The 17,940-nt window shown below is 42.6% G+C and overlaps 1 protein-coding gene across 1 annotated transcript in view; it reads left to right on the top strand.

The window, feature by feature from the left end:
* Positions 1-13,191, top strand: part of LOC102427976 (calcium-activated chloride channel regulator 1) — a 32,673-nt gene extending 19,482 nt beyond the window's left edge. The window contains exons 8-14 of the mRNA XM_006093915.1: positions 3,489-3,663; positions 5,513-5,619; positions 7,572-7,787; positions 8,333-8,594; positions 9,677-9,847; positions 11,619-11,858; positions 12,771-13,191. Coding sequence (XP_006093977.1) covers positions 3,489-3,663; positions 5,513-5,619; positions 7,572-7,787; positions 8,333-8,594; positions 9,677-9,847; positions 11,619-11,858; positions 12,771-13,159 — 1,560 coding nt within the window. The 3' untranslated portion in view covers positions 13,160-13,191. The remainder of the gene's footprint in view (positions 1-3,488; positions 3,664-5,512; positions 5,620-7,571; positions 7,788-8,332; positions 8,595-9,676; positions 9,848-11,618; positions 11,859-12,770) is intronic.
* The last annotated feature ends 4,749 nt before the right edge of the window (positions 13,192-17,940 follow it).

The following is a 17,940-nucleotide window of genomic DNA, read 5'->3' as shown; positions in this document are numbered from 1 at the left end:
CTATAATGATTTCTATGAAGGAAGGTACACAGGGACACAACAGAGTATCTTCTATGAGAAAAAAACATGAGCTCTGAGTTATGGTTAAATTTTGAGGTAGCTTAGCACTCCAAACTTCTGGGCACAGAAGGACCTCCTTTTGTACAAGCAAATGGTTTATTTATTGAAGCAGGAGGCCTTAGGAAATATAACTATAAATGTATTGGGGGTATATCCAAAGGTCCCATCTGACCACACCCCATCCCTCTACTTAGATATCAATATCTCACCATTTTCAATAAATTGAAGTAAAAATTTCTCCATCTAATATTTAAGGCATTCACAAAATAATCCCTACTTCCCTCACAAGTCTTAAGTACCAGGGACTCTCTTCCAGATGTTTAAGCAAGTGAGACCACCTGTCCTTCAAAGCTCCTGCACCTTTGCCAGCCTAGTTCCCCACTTAGAGTACTTTCTCCTCCCTCCTGTGCACCTCAGAGCACTCTTGTTCTTCAAAGGACCATACTTCTTGACATCTTTCCTGATCCTTCTAACTGTGTAGAATTGCTCTTTCTGAATCCCATGACCTTTAAAAAAAATAGCTCTTATGACTTCAGGCTCTTCTCTCTCTTATTTTCTAATCACGTGCTTCACTTAAGCAAACTTTAGGAGTAAGATTTCTCTTTTTACCTCCGAGGAAGCTGGCACAATATCTTGTATGCAGGAGGTTCTCAAGAAATAAAACTGAATTGAACCATCTGATTGCAGCTGATGCTTAATTGCACTAAAGACAGAATATAATATTCTGTATTATTTAGAGGCTATTTAGCTCCACGAAACAAAGCTAGCAGGCTTAAGGGCTGAGAGTCTCAGCAACATCTCAGGCAGGTCTGCCCTGTGCCTGCTGTGGACACAACACATCTTTGGGGCTGTTCCACATTCCCAGGCAGCAGCAGAAACATTGAATTTCATGTGGACAATGGCTCCAACATTCCCTCAAATGCAGTCTGTCCCTCTGGCCCTTTTATTCTACCTTGAAGGCCGGTTCCCTGAAAGTAGTTTCTATTGTGTACACAGTCAGCTGGAAAACCCTTAGCCAGATGCCTATGTGCATCTGGGTTCGTTTGCCTCTGCCACTCATTCAAGCTTTGATTAAAGAAGCAAATGAGGGAGGGAAACTGACAGTGAAATCACTGATGTATACTGAACTCCTGTTATGCAAACCCTGAGGGAGATGACTAATGCCAGATGGCCTGGCGATGAGGAGAGAATGGTTCTGCATTTTCCACTCGGATGGGTGAGACAGTGTGAGGGATACAGTTGAAGTTTAAATGCTTCTCTTGCCCTATGGAATCTGAATGGAGGGTCAGAAAGAGCTTGTGGGCGACTTCAGGGTGATGAGGTAAAGGCCTTGGATCCTACACTGTCCTCAGGATCCCCACTGGTCCTTTCTAGAGGACCCTGGACAGGTCTGTCCTGGGTTCCTGGGAGTGGTATCTGGTGAGGTGTGGCCGCTGTGCTTTGCTTGTTCTCTTGGCTTGATCAGGGCCCAGTGGTCCTCCCCAGCTAACTCAGCCCTACCCTGGCTCTCACTGTTGGAGCAGAGCCCTGAGCATACCTACATCCTCCATTCAGCCCCCAAGGAAGGCTGTGCACCTTTCCCCCCCCCCCTTTATTGATTAAGGTATTGCATATGTGTCTTTATCCCCCCATAGCCCCCCCACCCCACCCCCACTCATGCCCTCAGCCTCTAAGGCAAGATGACCTGTTCTCTTGCCTGCCGACTCTCACGTCAGCTGTCTTCTATCTCCCCAATAGTGTGTGTGTGGGAATGTCTGCACGTTTTCCATGACCTGTAGTAGTGATGGGGAGTGTTGACAAGGGAATCCAAATTAAGCTCTTTCTCTAGCTTCTAAGATCCTACAGCTCAGGCAGACCAAGCCCACGGCCATGGCCATGGCTGATAGGCTCCTGGGCTCTGGGCTCCTTCACACAGCAACAGTCACAGTTCAGCTCTCTTCCCTTGTGTGGCTGCCCCTCTCAGAATTCAAACAGAGCGGGGAGAAAGTCTTCTCTGCTCCCAGCTTTCCTTTCAACCTACTTAAGACGCATTCCCTTTCTGAGAGTCTGGTCCAGAGAAGGGAGGCTTGATTGCTTGTTTCCCCTCCTTCTGGGTCTTCCTTCCACTCTTTTTAGACGAGTGGGACTCATGCCTCCCTCTTCTTAAATGGATAACACTGTTGTTTTATGTGATTTTCCTTCCATCATCATTTTATTCAATTTTGTCCTCTCTACACCACATAACAAACTGTAGTCCGTGTCTAGCAGTTACAATATAGGTGTCATAGGACAAATAGGAACTGGGATTACTAGGAATAAAATCTTTTGCTTTAATCACAGGGTACATTAAATTTTTTTATGGCTACAATTTCTTTTCCTTTATTGATTAAGGTATTACATATGTGTTCTTATCCCACCATTGCCCCCCATCCCCCCCGGCTCATGCCTTCACCCCCCCTGGAGTCAGAGTCCATTTGTTAGGCTTATATGCATGCATACAAGTCCTTTGGTTGATCTCTCCCCCTTACCCCTGCCCTCCCCTACCTTCCCTCTGAGGTTTGACGGTCTGACTGATGCTTCTCTGTCTCTGGATTTGTTTTTGTTCATCAGTTTATGTTGTTCATTATATTCCACAAATGAGCGAAATCATGTGATATTTATCTTTCTCTGACTGGCTTATTTCACTTAGCATAATGCTCTCCAGTTCCATCCATGCTGTTGCAAATGGTAGAGTTCCTTCTTTTTTTTTTTTTTTTTACTACAGCATAGTATTCCATTGTATAGACGTACCAGAGTTTTTTTAATCCACTCATCTGCTGATGAGCACTTAAGCTGTTTCCAAATCTTAGCTATGGTAAATTGTGCTGCTATGAACATAGGGGTGCATAATATCCTTTCTGATTGGTGTTTCTAGTTTCTTGAGATACACCCTGAGTGGCACAAAGGATACATTAAATTTTTTAACAGCTCATGTGAGCTGGGTATTGACCGATCAGAACCAATGTCAGCCATAAAACGTTGGTATGGTCAGACAGGTGAATATCATACAAGCTAAAATCTACTCTAGGTCTAATATTCCCCCAATATTATCCCCATTAAAAGAGGATGGTTTCTGAGGGTTTCTTGGAACCCCTGAAAGCTCTTGAGGAGAGATTATGTGAAGGAAACTTCTCTCCTGCGTCCCCAGGGCTGCTCACCTCTGGAACTGCCCTGAGCCACACTTTATAAAGCTCTCACTGCAGCAGGTTCGTCACGAGAAAAGAGCACAGAAAAGTGCCATGAATGTTTCCCATTTAAGAGTGTGTCGTTTCAAAAGAGAGAGACATTTGACCATCCCCAGACACTTTTGTTATTCTGGAATTCCTTTCCTTGTTCTCTCTACATGCAATTTTCACAAACACTTTGGCCGCCCTGAGTTTGGTAACTCACACTCTTAATTATGTCCTTAGGTGATTAGGAGGAAATACCCAACAGATGGAGCTGAAATTGTGCTACTGACTGATGGGGAGGACACCTCCATAAGCACATGCTTTACTGAGGTGAAACAGAGCAGAGCCATCATCCACACCGTTGCCCTGGGGCCCGATGCAGCGAAAGAACTGGAGGAGCTGTCTAAAATGACCGGTGAGGGGCAATCTGCTGAGCCCCCCTGTATTGTTGCTTCCACTGGACTGTGAGCTCCAGTGAAGTGGGGAAGAGGGGAAAGGTGGGAGAGGGAGAAAAGGGGTCATTTACTGGCCAAGTGACTACCTTATCCCCAAATAACTATTATAACCTACTCCACCCATTTATTGTAAGGCCTTGGTTCTAGGATTAGGGCAGTCTGGAGAAGATGGGACCATCATGGCACCCTAATGAGGACCTGGGACTCTCTTCCCAGGAACTTTATAAGAGCTGGAAGGAATCTACTAGGTTAGCCAGGAACCACTCACTTCCAGTTGGCAGCTTCCAAGAGACCCACGGGAGACACCAATTACATTATACCATGACACAGTGCCCTGTTGGCAATAGAAAGCACAATGAGGCACAAAGAAGGGAAGGAGAGGGCCCAGAAAGATGACGTCTGAGTTGGGACTTTTAACAAGGAGTAGCAGGGGGAGAGCAAAGGGTCTGCTCAGCCACATGGAAGGTCACTCTGAAACTGTGGAATACAAAGCACTTCTCTGTAAAACATTAATCAATTGTGCTTCTAACACAACAGATGGTAAAAATAGATCCCATATGCCCCTGGCTTCTTTAGCGGAATGGATGGGCACGATTTATTTTTATGTATTTATTTTACTTAGGACCAGCATTATGGATAGCAATGATTATGCTGAGTTTCCTTCTGAGGCAGCTAAAATGACAGGGCGGTTTGCTCCTAATACTAGCTGCCTTAGGTTGGGTTTCCGAGAGGCAGAAACTGAGGCAGGGATTTAGGTGCATGTAATTTACAGAGGGAGACCTCTCATGAGAGGGAGGGGAGACGTAGGGTAGTACAGGGGAAGGAGCTAGGTATGGATCCGAGTGGACTTGGAGTCCAGCTGAAGCCTGACTCCACAGAAGACTCAGAGCTGGAACTGCATTGCAAGCTTGGTCCAATTTTAAAGCAAGGGCACTGGCCTTTTTGCCACTGTGTCCATCAGTCCATGGCTGTGGATTGTCAGGGTGGGGCAGAGATGAGGGGGCAGGTTATTTCCTAGCTTGGGGCTTGGGTGTCCCCTTTTGGTAAAGCCATTCTCTGGAAAATGGGGCAGCTATATGCCATTAGCAGCTAACAGAGCAGCTGAGAAGAGATGCACTCACCTAGATAAAGGATCTAGGTAGAGCACCAATTGTATTATCAACAGTATTATCAAAACACTTTCCTTAGACTGGATGACATTAATAGTTTAAAAGTACTTTCACATCAACTATCCTAGTTACACCTATTCTAAATAGCCCAAAACTGCTTGGTGTAGAATAGTATCATTTTTATTACATATTGTACTTTTCTATAACGGTTCCTCACCAGCTGTTGTTTCTTCCTTTGTCACATGCACAGCTTTTCTGATTTAGGAGAAAACTCAAAAGTCATCCTTCTTAGGATTATGTCTAAAATAAGAATAAATCAATAGGTTTAGAGTAAGACTTCGTGGATTCTCTACTACGAAAGTGCATGGTCCATAGGTCGATGCTCAACCACTGAGCCACACCAGCTGGGGAAAATATGAATTTTATAATATCAGTTTGGGCTTGTCAGCTTCATGGTTGCTTTGCACATAGTTAAAGTTGCCATACAACTGAGATGTTGCTGGAGTTATTATTTAGTAGGACTAAAAAGCTAGTATCAATTTCTGAGTTAATCTGAATACTTATTTGATGTTCATCTATTAATACTTTAATTACACAGTAGAATATTTATTTTGTGTATTCTGTTACCTTAAGAAGAGCAAAAATGTTGCACATACTTGATTTCTACCAAGTAACTTCTGACGATGTAATTTTTTCTCAGGAGGTTTGCAGACATATGCTTCAGATCAGGCTCAGAACAACGGCCTCATTGACGCTTTTGGGGCCCTCTCATCAGGAAATGGAGCTGTCTCCCAGCGCTCCATCCAGGTCAGACTTCTTCCTCTGCGAGTTTTCATGTTTATAAATAATGCTAGCCAAGATGGAGAGTTTACTGGTTAAAAGTTTTAAGTTCTACTTTCTTCTACTAGTGACTTAAAATTAAAATACATGTTTCAGGCTGATATTAAACATTAGTCCTAAAATGCAACACTACTCATTTAAACAAAGCAACAGTGTTTACTTGTTTGGAAATAGTACTAAAGTGACTTCCTCATAAAAACCAGCAACATAAAATATAATGGGTCCAAGCATTCTTTTTTAACATCTGTTAACAAGCACCCATAGCAATATAATTGGCTCAGAATTTTCTTCAGAGTAGATCATCTCAATACAAATTTTCCAGGAAAAGTGTTCAGGGATTACTTGCTCTATTTTTCCATTACCACAAATCTCTGATAGTGGCCAAGATTTTCATGTAATGGATGGAAAGTGCTTTGTACTGTGAAAAGCCCACGCCATCAGTCCAGACACCTGGATTCTTGTCCAGGGTCGGTCATTAACTCTATGACCACGGGCAATGAACTTCATCCATCTGGGCCTCATCTTCTCAGTCAGATATAAACCCGAAAACTTCTGTTTTTCTGAAAAATCAGGCCGTTCTGATTCTAAAATTTCAAGAAAACAAAATTTTCTTTTAAAAATTATGGTACTATTTAAAAAAAAAACTGGACAAACATTTTAAAATGCTCTTCTCTAATAGTGCAAAAATTACTCACATGATTTTTTTGAACTAGAGAGAGTAAACAATCAATACTCATATTTGTGTGGATTATAACTTTTATTGTGAAAGTTTGGATAAAAGTAAAGGAATGCCTGATGTCAAAGCCAAATAATGATAAGAGTTCAAAACAACAGGCTTTCTGGTCTACCAATATAGCAATTATTCAGTCAAAGAAGAAAGCAATTATACTCCGTTGGGTTATCCTAGTTCAAATTTAGAAAATGAAACTCAAGAGCCTGGTTTAGAAATGGGAGGAACGTGTCTTAGAAAAGTAATTAAACTGATGAAAGGGCAAGTTCACAATCAGGCCATTTCTGCCCATTTGTATTTTATTTAAGAAACCTAACAGGAAGAGTGATGAAGAAATGAGTGTGATTCATTTACCCACTTGTCATAAGAATCAGATCCAAGATCATAATCTTCCTATGGAACTAGAAATTCTAGCTCCATGACTAGGCCACCCTATCTTCTAATAAGAGTTCAATTTAAGGACAATAAGTAATAATCTAAGCCATAATCCTCAAAATCACACTTTTTACAAAAGTCTTACTAACCCTTCCCCATCTTAATCCCAGCTTCTCAGCTCCATTCTACTCCCCAAAACAGACAACCTTGGCAACTGACTTAATTTATCTTCACAGGGACTGCAGAAATACTCAATTTAACACTTAGTTATTTGCAATCCAAACAATCCATACCTGGGTGGAAATAAGTCCCAGTCATAGTTATAGGGTAGTAAGTAGGATGAGCTCTGTATCCCAGTAGGTATAAAGCAAAACACAATGTGAGAATATCAAAGGACTGACAGAAACAGTCCTCTGTGGGAGCTCACAGGAGGGAGCAATTACTCTCAGCTGGTAAGTGAGATGGACATCAGAGAGAGCTCCGTGGAAAAAGTGACGTTTGAAGTGAAATTTAAAGGATAGGTAAGGCTTAGACAAATAGAGATGAGCACACATACTTCCAAGAGAAGTGAGAGTGTGATAAAGTCGCAGAGTCGCTTAGGGAAGTGGTCTGGTTTGGGTGCAGGGATCAACATTGTGGAAGCTAAAGCTGGAGAGGGAATTTAGAATTAGATCATAATAGCAAAATACCAAACCAAGGACTTAAGCACTCAGGGCTTTTTAATGGAACAACTGAATGTTGGGGGGCAGAATGGAAGAGACCCTGTGATGGGAGCTGTAGTCTCCAGAAAATAAAGAGTTGTTTTTCTGAACAGCTTGAGAGTACAGGAGTAACTCTCCAGGCCAGTCAGTGGATGAATGGCACAGTGATTGTGGACAGCACCGTGGGAAACGACACCTTGTTTCTCATCACCTGGACAATACAGCCTCCCCAGATCCTTCTCTGGGATCCCAGCGGAAAGAAACAAGATGGCTTTGTAGTGGACACAGACACTAAAATGGCCTACCTCCCAATCCCAGGCACTGCCAAGGTATGGACTCAGCATTTCCCCTTCTCACAATTTGACAAGGTAACGTTTTTATAGAATAACCATAGCTTTTTAAACGTGGTTAGTTGCTAAAAGGAAAGTCAGTATTGAATGAAAGAGAGCACCACGAAAAAATCTCCATCCAAAGGAGATCACTCAATATGACAGCAAGTCAAAAGGAAAGCGGTGTTGTTTTTCTCCAGATACTAAAAGGAGAACCTTCAAATTACATGGTGGTCACGATGCAACATCATCCTTAAAGAGTCAGGTTCATGAAAACTGTTTCTTCTACCCCAAAAACCCAGCCATTTGATCCTGCCCTTCAGAAACCAAGGCAAAGATAAGAATAGTTTTCAGACTTCATTTTCCCCAATTAGGGCTTTCTTGACAGTAAGAACCATGTAGTTTGCTCAAGCATACCAAAGTTTCCCTTGGCTGCGAGTAGCAAAGACCATCCTAGATATGCTCGTATGAGATAGGCTCCTCACAGAAGTCAAGTCTGTGTCACCCAGATCCTAACTGGAAATGTCTCCATTTGTTTTGGTCAGGTTGGCATTTGGAATTACAGTCTGCAAGCAAGCTCCCAGACCCTGACTTTGACTGTCACCACCCGCGCATCAAGTGCTACCTTGCCTCCAGTTACAGTGACCTCTAAAATGAACAAAGACAAAGGCAATTTCCCTAGCCCTATGGTAGTTTATGCAAAGGTTCACCAAGGAGCCTTGCCAATTCTGGGGGCCAGCGTCACAGCCCTGATAGAATCAGCGAATGGAAAAACAGTTACCTTGGAACTATTGGACAATGGAGCAGGTAACCACCCAAGAAATTGCAAAACACATCTTCCTTTTCCAAGAAGCAACAGCAGGAGGGCATGGCCTGCTGAGGACACTTAGAAACAGGGAGTGCAGCACTGAGGGTCTGGTTGGGAGAGCTTTCTGCTCCCCCCACCAGTTCCTGTATTTCTAAATGTTGGACAACATGAAAAAGGGCCTACTTTTAGCTTCTGCAAAGCCCAAACATATTGGTGGCTCAAGCTCAATAGCTCAGAGATTCTAGGGAGTTACCAGAGGGTATTCATAAGCTCCAAAAAATTAATAAATTAATACCTATCTTACATTAGGGTTTTGTGTGATCAAATATATGTGTGTGTGTGTGTGTGTGTGTGTGTGTGTGTGTGTGTGTATTTTATCTGTACCCCACACTGTTGAGATATCACTATCCCTACATTACAAATAAAGAAACTGAGGCTTTCACATTCGGAAAGCAGCAGAGATAAATTCAAGTAGTTAGATGTGACTCCTATATCTATGCAGACTCTATATTATCTTGTTCCCAAAGTGAAAATCCTGCCCATTATTTTTTTATTTAAGAAATCTAACAGGAAGAAAAGAAGAAAAAATTCTACATTTCTTTTTAGTCAAAACTTTGCTGCTTACTGTGATGCAAGTAATCTTTTTAGGACAAAATCTATAAATGAATTTCCTTCCTAAATCCACCCTGGAAGAAGCTATGAATTTTTGAAAAATAATCACATAACATTTTTTTTCTCCTCAGTAACATACAGCAATTCAATTCAATACAACAGCTACCTATCGAGTAGTTAGCCTGCACTGTGTTGGATGTAATACACACGACATGATCTCTGATTTCAAAAAGAAATTCAACAGTTCAGGAAGATAAGGTGTACACATATGAAACTATACACACATACACATCACACACACATGTAAAAGAAGTAGACCTCGTCCTTTATGTAGTCAAATCCTAAACTCTCTTGAAAAGCATGCTGGATTCTCTTTACTTTGAAAATGTTAACTCACCTTTGATTTGGAAATATACAAACACCCAGTTACTTTTAGGATATTCATTAATTCCTTCATTTCCCTATCAAGGTGCTGATGCTACTAAGGATGATGGTATCTATTCGAGATATTTTACAGCTTATGATACAAATGGTAGATACAGTGTAAAAGTGCGGGCTCTGGGAGGAGTGTACGCAGCCAGACGGAGAGTTATGCCCCAGCAGAATGGAGCCATGTACATACCTGGCTGGATTGAGAATGGTAAGTAATCTGTAATGACACACCTGACTTGAGTAAAAGGCTTGCGATCAAGAGGAAACCATTAAGCCTGCGGGGAGAATGGCGCAGGATTAAATTAGGGTTTCTCAGCCTTGGCACTATTGATCTTTTGGGCCACATAATTGTTTGTTGTGGGGGGTGGTCCTGTGCTTTGTCGGATAATTAGCAGCATTCCTGGCCTCTACTCACTAGAAAACAAAAACAACCCTCATAGTCATAACAATCAGAAATGTCTCCAGACATCACCCACTGTCCCCTGGGGGCAAAATAGCTCCCAGTTGAAGACACTAGGTTCAATGTATTTGTTGACTGCCTCAGTTCAAATTCCAGCCCTCTATTAAGTCAATTATTTTAAATTATTTTTCTTCATTTTCCTCAGTTGTAAAATAGGGATATTAATGGTTACTACCACATAGAATGGTTATAAGTAATAAACAAGGAACTATATACCTAATAAGCTATTGCTGGTAAACAGTTAAGTATTCAATAAATGTTCATTATATCTAATAAATTTAAAAACATTTTGTAATGAAGCTCTTTCCACTGACATAGGCATTCCCAAAGAATAAAAATAATAACAATTTAAGGCTTATTATCTACATCAATGTTTTCATAAGCCCACCTTCTCCCTTCCTTCCTCTCTTCTGCTCAGACCAGGAAGAATAGTAGGTGAATGTATGCTTCTTGGTACTTGGATGTATGCTTAGGAAAGGGAGAGTCCTGAGACATGTAGTGTCTCCTCATGCAAATGTGATCATAGGAAAAAATGCTTTAAAAGATACCATTGCTTGAAAAGCTCTGTCTAAAATTTTAGCTTATTTTATTCCCATGTGTCCTTCTTTTTGTGTTAGGAGAAGGCAGGAGGGAACTGATTTAGTGGCTGTATCTGGCCTATGCTCAGTGTCTTAATTACATTATTACATTTCATTCTCCTAATTATCCCATTTTATAGATAGAGAAACAGAGGCTAGAGAAGTTATTGATTCACATAACTAGTAGTAATAGCACCAGGCTTGGCATTGGGAAGCCATGTTCTTCCCTCCATATCTTGATGAGCCTTAATAACAAGAGAGATGGTCTCTACTGGTGAATCCAATACTAACCCTTCACCTGCCGAGGTACCTACTTCATGTTTGCCCAAGACCAGATTAATGGGTAATTTTTAAGGGCTAAAAAAGTAGAGCTTATGAGAAAGTGAATTTGCTACAAGAACTAGGTTTCCATGCATTCATTGAGAAAATCAGAAGTCGTTCAAATGCATAAAATTTTAGAATCCCTAACACAGAACATTTCATGCACAGAACAAATAATCAAGGCAATTCTTAAAGGTCCAGGTGATTAATTACCAAATAAATAGAAAAGATAATGGAACCCACAGTATTGTTTAGGTGGAAGAGACTTCTTGAGGCAATCTGAGGAGGTTTAAAAAAGCAGTAGTATTTATACTGCTTGTGGAAGAGTACGATCAGGATAGGCTAAAAGTTGGGAAAAGAAACAATTCCAGGACAAATGTCATGAAAATAAATTATGAAAGTCATTCCACTAAATATCTGTGAGATAAAGAACTGGGATTCTCTCTTTGCTTCTTCCTTTCTGATCTGGGATCTTTACACCAAATAATTAAAATGAATTTTGTGTGTGGGAGAAAAGAAGGGGAAGGGAAAAGTAGGAAGAGGGTAAGCCAATAACAAAACAGAGGAAAGTGTAGCCAGTTTGTGCAGCTTACCATGTATTGAGGAATATTTTAATGCAGGTGAAGTAAAATGGAATCCACCAAGACCTGAAATTAATAAGAATGATCTTCAAGGCAAGCAAGTGTGTTTCAGCAGAACATCCTCAGGAGGTTCTTTTGTGGCCTCCAATGTCCCAAAGGCTCCCATACCTGATCTCTTTCCACCTTGCCAAATCACGGACCTGAAGGCAAAACTCCAAGGGGACAATCGCATCAATCTGACATGGACAGCTCCTGGGGATGATTATGATTACGGGAGAGGTAAGCTGAATGCGGTGTGGAACCTGTGAAACAGTTTAGCAGCCCAGCAGAGGTGCAGAAGGGAGTGAGGCAGGCAGGTGTTTTGTGATGCATGTGGAAGACAGGGCAGGACACTGTTCTCTGAAATTAAGGGGGGGGGGTCAAGGGCAAAATGGGTAAAGTGGCTCCAATATACGATAAATAATGGAAATTAGACTTTTGGTGGCGAGCATACAACAGAGTATACAGGTGGAGAATTATAATGTTGTACACCTGAAATTTGTATAATATTATTAACCAATGTTACCTCAATTTAAAAAATTTATTTAAACAAAGATTTAAAAATGGGAGGTTTAGAATCTGAAGAACTGGCCTACTTTAGGTGTCAGAAGTTTCAACCAGGAAAAGGCTATCTTCAGTTTTTTCCTGAAATCTTGCCAAAGTGCCCTTTAATAAGCCCCATGATTAGTAATGACTCCTCGAGAGGATTGAGAATAAAGCACATATATCTATGGAGCAGAGCTCTCCTTTGGAAGAAGCCTGTAAAGGCATCGTTTTCAAGGCTGCAGCCTGGGCATCACACGAATCCTTATTAGACACTGTACAATTTCACCCCCAACTGAACTAGAATCTGTATGCACATTAGAGTTTAAGAAGCTCCGGTACCAAAAACTCCTGTAGAAATAATAAAATAATAATCAAACAACCTCCTGTCTTGGCCAGGTACTATGCTCTAAAAGACTGACTACACCTGACCCAGCTTACACTTATTACTCTGTCGAGATACATAGACAAGAATGTAAAAAGATACTACTGCTTGTAAAAATGAAGCATCAATTGCATTTGCCCATTGGAACTTTATGGGGTGGTGATATAAAGTTTCTAACAGCCTTTTAAAATTTAAGAATTGCAAGTTATGTCTTTTTTTTTTAGCTTACAAGTATATCATTGGAATAAGCACAAGTATTCTTGATCTCAGAGACAAGTTTAATGAATCAGTTCAAGTGAACACTACCAATCTCATTCCAAAGGAGGCCAACTCTGAGGAAGTCTTTGTGTTTAAACCAGAAAGCATCCCTTTTGAAAATGGCACAGATCTCTTCATTGCTGTTCAAGCTGTTGATAAGGTCAACCTGACGTCAGAAATCTCCAACATTGCACGAGTATCTTTGTTTATTCCCCCACAGACTCCTCCTGAGACACCTAGTCCTTCTCTTCCTTGTCCTGAAATTAATGTCAACAGCACCATTCCTGGCATTCACATTTTAAAAATTATGTGGAAGTGGCTGGGAGAATTGCAGCTGTCAGTAGCCTTGGGTTGAGTTTTCATGAGGTAAATAAAGCATCCATCCTTTGGATCGTAAAAGTTTCTAAAGTGTATTTTATACTTCCTGCAGGGGATGAGTTAATGAAGTAAAAGGCTAAACAACTGGATACGTATGTATAAAAACTATCCATTCACATCCAAAGGTTTAATCATCACTTTGAATACTAGAAAGGAATGCTTACATTAATAAATAAAAGTAAGTTTTAATTCATTTTAAGGAGTGTTGCCAGTTAAAAAGAACAAGTAATTACATATGAAAGATGCTATAAATGTCCAACTAGATCAGTGATGGCGAACCTATGACACACGTGTCAGAGGTGACACGTGAACTCATTTTTTTGGTTGATTTTTCTTTGTTAAATGGCATTTAAATATATAAAATAAATATCAAAAATATAAGTCTTTGTTTTACTATGGTTGCAAATATCAAAAAATTTCTATATGTGACACAGCATCAGAGTTAAGTTAGGGTTTTTCAAAATGCTGACACGCCGAGCTCAAAAGGTTCGCCATCACTGAACTAGATCAAACTATCTTATATAATAAAAGGCTAATATGGAAATTGTCCCCTCGGGAGTTTGACCGACCAGGAGTTCAACTGCTCACTATGACATGTGATGACCACCAGGGGGCGGTGTGGAACAAAGGAAGGCCCCGACCAGCAGCTGGCAGCTGACAGCTGGCAGTCGGGAGAAGGAAGGCCCTTGCCTGCAACTGGCAGCCGGGAGAAAGCCCTGATTGGCCCTGATCACCGGCCAGGCCTAGGGATCCTACCTATGCATTAATTTTGTGCACTGGGTCTCTAGTTTAAATATATGTCATAGCTTGTTATAGAGAAAATTTGAACCAACATCATCAGGAATATGTATTATTTACTCTAGGTTTGAGCAAGTATGATGCATTTAAGGAAGAGACTACATGTAGAAAGAACAGCATTTATATTCCATAGGCATAGAAATGTATTTTATGTGCATAAAATTATGAATCATTGGTGATTAAAGTCACAGTGGTGGGAGATGGGGTGGGAAAAGTAGGTTCCTGCCAAGTATAAAGGGAAAGAGATTGAGTAGTAAACATTTTTGTGTGCCAAGGGCTCTACTAATGCCTTACATGTATTATGTTATGTAATACAATTCAGTTCGTTCAACATTCATCAGCTGCCTATTATACTCCAGGCCTATGCTAGGTCTTGAATACAGAAAGATGAGTAAAATTTGGCCTTTTTCCTATAGGCAATAAAAAACATTTCACAATTTTATTTTTAAATCAGGGAGCATATATAATCAGAACTATGCTTGAAAAGGGGGACTTTGAGGACCACATGAAGGACTGACAAAGGTGGGAGAGTCTAGGAGCGTGATAGACAGAGGAGGAAAGAGAAGAAAAGGAAAAAGGAGCCAAACAGACTTAGCAGTATAGTAGTCCCCATCAAGAACTAATCACAGACACTAGTGTCTCCAACAAAAAGTATTCAGATGAAAGACTTTTTAAATTCTCCATTTAAGCCTGGTCAGTGTAGCTTTCAGTGGCTGAGCTTCGACCCATGCACCAAGAAGTCACCAGTTCGACTCCCGGTCAGGGCATCAGGCTCAATCCCCAGTAGGGGGTGTGCAGGAGGCAGCCAATTTGTGAAAAGCCACATCCCATGTGGCTTAGGGTTCAGGATCTGGAGAAGGGCCACATGCAAATTATGAGACTAGACAAGAAATATGAATTTGGAAACGGGGCCAGGCAGAGAGTCTTTCTGAAGAAGAAAGGCTTCACTGGTGCCCAGGCCCTGCCAACCTTCCATTCAATTCTAGATATACATATTGCCCTTAGTCAGGCAGGCAATTCTGGTAGCAGACAGACTATCTTAAAGGTCAGTATATATTAGTAAAGATATACTTTGAGACTGTTTGGTCAGGAAATTGATTGAGCCACCATTGTCTCGACTAAACAATCAGTGCATAGCTTTGGCCCTTGCCAGAGCTCAAGGTCCACCAGCATTCTGGGCTCCTTGTTTACACTTTCCTGATAGCGTAGACAATGGGTAGCTTCCAACACCAATTGATGTTTCTGTCTCACTCCCTACCCTTTCCTCTCTCTCTAAAACTCAATAAAAATATATACTTTAAAAAATTTTTCCATTTCATTAGCATAATGAGTTCAAGCTGTGGGTGACTCTCTGATTAAAAACAAAAATAGGAGATTGTTTCTGCATATACCCCAATTTTATTTCTTTATTTATATATCTTCCTTGTTTCCAAACAGGCCTTGAGGTACTTTACAGATACATACAAAACATAAAAAATTATTTAAAAAGGAAGTGGAGTGAAGTAAATATATAATGAAAACTAAAGGAAGGTTCAGCACATCCAGGCCTAATATAATGTTCTGTAAAATTGCTACAGCTTTGTCACACATTACATTTTGAGCTTCCCAGGTGGCATAACAAAGGAGACAAAAAAGTAACAAGATTAATTACAATGAAAAACAAACCTGAGGCTCAGGAGAATGGCTTTTTCTAGTTCAGACCCATGAGAAGTTTCATCTATAGATCCTCAATAAATTAGGGTACTGTGATGTTAAAGACAGTAGCCTGAGAACATCCAGACAATAGTCACAACAAGTGGAATATAGCACACTGATCGCAAAGTCCTTCACCGTAACCACACTTCACTGCAGGGTTACAATGGAGTGACACCCCAGCACTGTTCAAAAAAGACAGTTATAAAGGGGCTCAAACAATGCAATTCTAGCAAGTAGCTCTTAAGTTTGCTCCAAAGATAAAATCTGTAGTGAGTGGATTACATGTACTTAGGCCATTTTCTATGAGTAGTTTTGTTTTTTTTTAAATGTATATCTTTATATATATATATAAAGGGCTAAGCAACCAGCTGACCGGCCAACCGGCTGGTAGGTATGACAGGCATTGACCATCAGGGGGCAGATGCCCGACGCAGGAGCTGCCAAGGGACAGCAACTTTGCAGGGTGCCCTCTTGCACTCCGGGACCTCTTGTGGGATGTCGAACTGCCGGTTTTGGCCCAACCCCCGCAGGCCAGGCCAAGGGACCCCACCTGCTGGAGGGACCCTGCTCACTTTACAGATGCCCTTCGAGCCCCGGCACAGCCCCAGGTGTGGCTGGCCAGGGAGGGACTGAGAGAGGTTGGTTCCAGGGCATGTCCGGCCTGTGTCGCCCAGTCCCACCCCACTGGCCACCTTCTAATTAATTTCCTTTCAATGTGCATGAATCTGTGCACCAGGCATCTAGTCTTATCTAATAAAAGAGAAACATGCAAATTGACCATATCTCTGCTACACTCACAAGCCACGCCTACCAGCCAATCAGAGAGACTACATGCAAATTAACCAAACCAAGATGGTGGCCAAGATGGCCACCGACAGCCAAGGAGCTGGAGCAAGCAGGAGGCTTGGTTGCCCCGGGGATGGAGGAAGCCAAGCTTCCCGCCTGCCCTGGCTGGCTGTGGGCTCCGCTCAAGGCAACAAAGTTTCAATTATAGAAGATAAATAAATCCCAGATACCTGCTTCCAGCCAGCCTCCACTGGGAGCTTGGGTGGTTGGGGGACATGGCCAGCCTACAAACAGCCATCAGCCACTCACCCAGACTGGCCAGGCACCGCAGCAGGACACCCCAACCTGAAGAAGGTGTGGCCAGCCTGCAAACAGCCATCTGCCCCTCACCCAGGCTGTCCAGGCATCCCAGCGGGGACCCCCATCCTGAAGGGGCTGTGGCCAGTCTGAAAACGGCCCTCAGCCCCTCACCCAGACTGGCCAGACACCCCAGTGGGACCCCACCCTGATGAGGGACACCCTTCAGGGTAAACCAGCTGGTCCCCACCCAGGCACCAGGCCTCTATCTACACTAATAAAAGAGAAACATGGTAATTAGCGTATGACCGCTACCCTTCCCATTGGCTAATCAGCATATCCTTATGCAAATTAACTGTCAGCCAAGATGGCGGCTGCCAGCCATGCACTGAAGCGAAAAGGGAGGCTTGCTTGCTCCAGTGAATGCGAACTCCAACGTTCCCCGCCTGCCGTTGCAGACCTCTCAGCTGGAACTCTAAACAACTATGTACTATGTTGCAAATAAGAAGCTAAACAAAACCCCAGAAACCGGCTTTCATTCAGCCGGGCTTCAGCCAGCCTGACCGCAACATTGTATCGATGTTTTCAGCAGTGAGGCCTCAGAGCTAAAGCTGGCCCAGAATAAAAAAAAAAAAAAGAAGAGAAAAAGGAGCGGTTGGGAGCTTCAGTCACCCACTTCCAGAAAACAGCCCTCAGCCCCTCACCCAGACTGGCCAGGCACCCCAGTGGGGACCCCCACCCTGATCCAGGACACCCTTCAGGGCAAACCAGACGGCCGCTACCCATGCACCAGGCCTCTATCCTATATAGTAAAAGGGTAATATGCCTCCCGGCACCGGGATCAGCGTGACAGGGGGCAGCGCCCAAACGCCCTGATCAGCCCTGCTGTGGGCCTGATAGGGGGAAGCTCCCCAATCCCCTGATTGCCCTGCGGCTCTGTGTGTGACAGGGTGCGGGGCCACAACCTCTCTATCCGCCCTGCTTTGTTCGTGACAGGGGAAGGCGCCCCAAACCCCTGATCAGCCCTGCTCTGTGCCTGATAGGGGGGAGCTCCCCAATCCCCTGATTGCCCTGCGGCTCTGTGTTTGACAGGGTGCGGCGCAGCAACCCTGCCCCCCACCCCCACAGGCCCTGCTCTGTGTGTGACAGTGGCGGCACCCCAACCCCCTGATCGGCCCTGCT

This window comes from Myotis lucifugus, unplaced genomic scaffold (assembly GCF_000147115.1).
Source record: "Myotis lucifugus unplaced genomic scaffold, Myoluc2.0 scaffold_126, whole genome shotgun sequence".
NCBI classification, from domain to species: Eukaryota; Metazoa; Chordata; class Mammalia; order Chiroptera; family Vespertilionidae; genus Myotis; species Myotis lucifugus.
The sequence above is the reverse complement of the archived record's forward strand: the minus strand, read 5'-3'. Positions and strand labels throughout refer to the sequence as shown.